Source organism: Rattus norvegicus, chromosome 9 (assembly GCF_021556685.1).
Source record: "Rattus norvegicus strain SHRSP/BbbUtx chromosome 9, alternate assembly SHRSP_T2T, whole genome shotgun sequence".
NCBI lineage: Eukaryota > Metazoa > Chordata > Mammalia > Rodentia > Muridae > Rattus > Rattus norvegicus.
In genome coordinates this window covers 126,743,188-126,749,068 of record NC_141542.1, presented here as the reverse complement: position 1 = coordinate 126,749,068, position 5,881 = coordinate 126,743,188, and the positions used below count along the sequence as shown (strand labels likewise).

At 43.0% G+C, this 5,881-nt stretch overlaps 1 protein-coding gene across 1 annotated transcript; it reads left to right on the top strand.

Moving 5' to 3' along the window:
* The first annotated feature begins 248 nt into the window (after window positions 1–248).
* Fam114a1l1 (family with sequence similarity 114, member A1-like 1) lies at window positions 249–3,441 on the top strand. The gene is given in 1 exon segment (NM_001431278.1): window positions 249–3,441. A coding segment is annotated over 1 exon segment (1,701 nt). The 5' UTR covers window positions 249–282; the 3' UTR covers window positions 1,984–3,441.
* Window positions 3,442–5,881: the final 2,440 nt, after the last annotated feature.

Genomic DNA, 5,881 nt, shown 5'->3' with positions numbered 1-5,881 from the left:
GAAGGACCCATGGCTTCAGCCGCATATGTAGCAGAGGATGGCATTGGCTGGCATCAATAGGAGGAGAAGCCCTTGGTCCTGTGAAGGCTCGTTTTCCCAGTGTAGGGGAATGCCAGGGTGTTGACATGGGAGTGGGTGGATGGGAGTGAGAGAATCGTCATAGAAGAAGGAGGAGGGGAGATGGGAGGGGGGAAGGTGATAACATTTGAAATGTAAATACATTAAATATCCAATAAAAAATAACATTTGGGGCGCGCACTCGGCCAGCCAAGCGATATTAAAATGTCTGATGATGCTCATGACGCCATAGACAATGGAGGAGGAGAAGATGCTGCTGAGATGCCCAACTCCCCTGCTGAAGATGCAGAAGTGCAGTGTGGTCCAGCTATGACTTCAAATGAGCCAGCACCAGCTGACCACACAGGAGAGCAATCTGAGGTCTCAGCAGCTGCGTGTGCAGAGGTCACCCCTACAGGGCTTCTAGACCAGTCCAAGGCTAGTGATGCTGATGAGACGCCCCTCAATGGAGAAGTAACTGAAGACACCCTGGTTGAGTGCATTGATTCTGTCAGCCTTGAGGGAGACACCGGATCTGAAATACCTCTGAAAGAACAGAACGATGTGGCCATGGACTCCTCACCACCAGCAGGAAGATGGGCAGGCTGGGGGTCCTGGGGGAAGTCTCTGCTCTCATCTGCATCAGCCACAGTAGGTCACGGATTAACAGCAGTCAAAGAAAAGGCAGGGGCAACCCTGCGAATCCACAGTGTCAATTCTGGATCTCCAGAAGGGGCCCTAACTGATGCCGAAAACAGAATCTCGCAAAATGTGACTCCAGATCAGGACCCTGCTGGAGGCCCCCATACTCCTCCTCCACCAGGGACGGCAGGGTCGAGGGGTGTGCTGTCAGCCCTCACCAACGCAGTTCAAAACACAGGCAAAAGCATCTTAACCGGAGGACTGGATGCTTTAGAATTCATTGGCAAGAATTCATCTGCCATGAACGTCCTGGCAGAAAGCGACCCAGGGTTTAAGCGGACCAAGACACTGATGGAGAGAATGGTTTCCTTGTCCCAGATGTTGAGAGAGGCCAAGGAGAAGGAGAAGCAGCGGCTGGCACAGCAGCTCACGGCGGAGAGGACTGCACACTATGGGATGCTGTTTAATGAATATCAAGGTTTGTCACACCTGGAGATTCTGTCCAATGAGAGCGAGAGCAAGGTTCAGTCATTTTTAGCATCACTGGATGGAGAGAAGCTAGAACTCTTGAAAAATGACCTAATTTCTATCAAAGACATCTTTGTAGCCAAAGAATCAGAGAATGAGGAAAATCCAGAGGAACAAGGCCTAGAAGAAAGCGGGGAAGAATTTGCTAGGATGCTTACAGAGCTCCTGTTTGAATTACATGTCGCCGCCACACCTGACAAACTCAATAAGGCCATGAAGAAAGCTCATGACTGGGTGGAAGAGGATCAAAGCGTGGTGTCAATAGATGTGGCCAAAGGGTCCGAGGAGGAAGAGAAGAAAGAAGGAAAGGAAGAGAAAGCTGAGGAACCTGAAGAAGACAAGGCAGGGGGCAAAGGAGCTAAGACTGTAGAGGTGGTGTACATGTTATCCATTGAAAGTCTGGCTGAGGTCACTGCACGTTGCATCGAGCAACTGCATAAAGTTGCAGAGTTAATTCTCCATGGACAAGAAGAGGAAAAACCAGCTCAAGACCAAGCAAAAGTTCTGATAAGATTAACCACGGCAATGTGCAATGAAGTAGCCGCCCTATCGAAGAAATTTACAAATGTTTTAACCACTGTTGGGAGCAACAAGAAGGCTGAAGTCCTTAACCCCATGATCAATAGCGTGCTTTTAGAGGGCTGCAATAGCACCACATATGTCCAGGACGCCCTCCAGCTGCTGCTCCCGGTACTGCAGGTCTCCCACATCCACACCAGCTGTTCAAAAGCTACAGCCCAGCCAGATTCCAGCTAGTTCAGTGGCGGGCTACATCTCTTCACTACATACCATTTAAAGGCAACGGACTTCTACGTCACTAGCCAGACCGCCCATCTGAGGATACTACAAGCAACTTTTGCACAGTTTTGAAAATACAGAGAGTTAGCATTTCTCTTAACATATACTGTTTTATCAATAATTGTTTTCTTTAAGTTAACTTAAACATGTACTTGTTATATTGAAGTTTTCCTTTAATTTGCAGTTCATTCACAAATATATCTGTTTTCCTGGTCAACCAGACGATATTTAGAAATCCATAGGGAGACCCTAGATTTTTGTTCGGCTTTGAAATGTCTGCCTTTCTGTGCCCTATTTTTTTCTAAAACGTGGATTTAAGTAAGTTCTTCTACTGAACTTCATTTTGTTGCATAAATGTTGTAAACAAAAATAACACTACTTATTTGGTTTAAAAAGGGACATAAATATCTTTTTTTAGTCATTCATTTTGTGACAAGAATTATTGAACACCTACTATGTGTTTACCATAAAGGAATATAATACCACTCCAAAAGAGATGTGTTCTTCAAGATGGCTTATAATAACCATTAGCATACTCTAAGATACTTCGTAAGATGGTCTCCAAACCTTAAAGTGCTTGAAGAACCAAGTAAATGGGTAGTTGTTTGAAATGTGTAACCCTTCAATGAATTATAATTTTCAACCTCTTTGAACTTTTTTTTTAAAGACCAGATCACCTTTGGGGTAAAAATATGTTTGAAAAGGGGGTATAAAGGAGTGAGGGGATCTCACTATGTAGCCTTGGCCTGCCTGGAACACTCGAAGATCTGCCTGCCTCGGCCTCCCAAGTACTAGGATCAAAGGTGTGCACAACTACACCTGCCTGGCCTGAAGACATTTTAGTTTAGGGTATATTACAAAGCTGAGGAGCATGTCAATAGAAAACTAAAAGCATTTTAGCCAAGTAGAAATCCCTGCATTTCAAAAATGCCCACTAACCCGATCGGTCACATGCACAGTACTGGCAAAAGGTGGAAAGTTATAAGTTGGCCAAGTGGGGTATTGATCCAGGGAGATGTTTTGAAGGCCTTGCAGGCAGCAGTGGTACTGATGCTGGGCTCTCCTGAGACACAGCATCCTAACAGGCTGAGAGTCTCTGGCAGGCTTCTGTCTGAGACCGTCAATGACGGTTCCTACCAGCGTGTCCAAAATAGTCCCACCCAGAGGCTCATCCCAGGGCAAATGATGCCTGTAGTCTGGAAAGGGAGAACATCCTCCTTTGTGTTTGCTTTGTCTCTGTGGTAGAAGCAACTGCCTCTGTCCCCTGTGGGCCACGTAGACATTTGAATTCTCTCAGTAGCATTTCTGTGTGTCTGTGTTTTGTTTTTCAGCTGTGTGTCTCTTGAAATGACCAAATAAAAACCCAAGGACAATTTATTTGCAACCTAGAAAAATAAAATTCTCTTAAAAAACAAAAAAAAACATTTGATATTGAAAACTATGAATTTGATATATTCAAAATAAACTACAGAATTATAAAAAAATAAAGTTCATATGAAAACACAAAAACCCCAGATAACAAAACCAATCCTGAGTGGGGAAAGAAAACATGATGCAAAGATTACCATTCCAGATCCCAAGATATCTTATGGAGCCACAGTAATAAAAGTAATACACTACTGATAGTATTGGCATAAAATAGACATTTAAACTAATGGAAAAATATCCCAACCATAAATATATGTAACTTTAACCATTTAATACTTGATGAAGATTAGAATATCCCTGGGGAAAAGAAAGTATCTTCAAAGAAAAATGGTGATGGGAAAACCCATGTCCACCTGCAGGAGAATGAAATTGGACCTGCTTCTATCACCTGGCATAAAAACGAACTCCAAGTGGATCAAAAACCTCAATCCGAAACCTGAAAGTGCTAGAAGAAAACTCGAGCAATACTGTACGTGCTACTGGGTTGAAAAAGGACTTTCCAAATAGGACCCCATTTGCCAGAGAATTAAGTCCAACAATTGGCAAATGGGACTTCATAAAACCTAAGAAGCATCTTATAGTTAAAGGAATGGTCGATTGGGTGAAGAAGATGCCCCCCAGAATGGAGCAGAATCTTTGCCACTTATACATCTAATGCAGTATTAATATCCAAAATATAAAGGAGCTCAAAGGAGAGAGAGAGTAAAGAAAATGACACATTCAAAAAATAATGGGCCTGGAACCCGAACAGAGAATTCTCAAAAGATGAAAAAAAAAAAAAAAAAAGACTCAAAAAATGTCAAAAAAAAAATCCATCATTCTTAGCAACTGGGGAAATGCAAATCAAAACTACTCTGAGATTTTATCTTACTCAATAAAAGTGACAAAGACCAACAAAACATCTGACAAGTGCCAGATGGACGTGGGAAAAGGGAGCCCTCATTCACTGTTGGTGGGACTGCAGAGTTCAGCCACTCTGGGCATATGCCCAAAGGATTCCACATCCTACACTACAGAAGCATGATCATTCACGTTCCCTGCTGCTAGGAATCGGAAACAACCCAGATTTCTTTCACCCAGTGCATGGATAATGAAAATGTGGTATGGTATACTATTCAGTTGTAAAGCTTTGCAAGTTAATGATTGAACCAGGACAGATCCAGTGAGGTAGCTCAGATGAAGACAGACAGATGTTACCTCTTCTCTCTTAATGGAAGACCATAGCTCCAAATCTCCAGATGCCAGTAGAGGAGTAACTGCAAAAATAAAGTAAAAAGAGACCATTGTTAGGGTGGAGGTTGAAGAGGGATAGTGAGAGGAATAGTCAGGTACCAGTGATCTGATGGGGCAAATGTGGAAAACTGGGATGTTTAATTGAGGAGGTATAAGAGATGTAAGTAGAGGAGAAAGAAGGATAAAATGACAGTGAGGATATCTGAAAAGCCATAAGGAATCATGCTATTAGCCATCTGTCTTAGCACACCTATAATATACATAACTGTGTATACATAAAATATATAGTTTAAATAAAAATTTCTAACCTGGATTTGACAATGTCCCCTCCAAGAGTTAAAAACTATCTAACAAAAAACCCAATAGCAAGCAGGAGAGTCCTCTTTTGAGGTTTTGGTCAGGGTTTTTCAAGAGATTCCCAGAACATTACAGTCTCTTGTTATTATCCTTGATTTCTATCCCGCCCCCAGAGATGGAAGCTAATTTCCTGTTGATAAAGACACCATGACCGTCAGAAACAAGTGCATTAGAAGGTGCCAGGAAATCTTCCAAAGGGAGAAAGCAACCAGCACTTCTACCCAGCTGTGATGCCTATGAACCAAACATTGACCAACATGGCACCCCTAAGGGTGCAGTAGTTATACTCTCTTATTGGGCTTCAGGCCTGTGCAACCAGAGAAGAACCATACACCATATTGGAAACGTAGCCAACTAACCAGGTTTAGCAAAGTCATATATCTTGGAGGAGAACCTACAACTGTTACTTTACTAAACCAGCAGTATATATTTAGTATTTATACCTCATCAAGGAAATTTCCATTTGCAACAGAAGACGACCATTACAGAAAAGAACAACTAATCAAAATACATAACTGTTGTGTTTTATAAAGAAGCCAGGAGTATGTTTTGTAGAGCACTGTATGGTGTGTTGGAAGGGGATACCTCAGCAGGCTCATGCTGAGGCATCCCTCCCCCAGGTACCAGCCTAGTATAGAATAGGGTTTATTGGGGGCCATTGGGAGGGGGAATGAGAATGGAGTAGAGGTAGAGAAAGAGAGGAGACAGAGGAGAGAGGGAGGAGAAGGGGGGAGAGGCCTGCCAGAGCACTTGGAGAGAGAGGGGAAGAGAGAAGAGGAGAGTAGGGAAGGGAATCAGAAAATCAGAAGAAGGAGCAGGGAGTGAGGAGGAGTCAAAT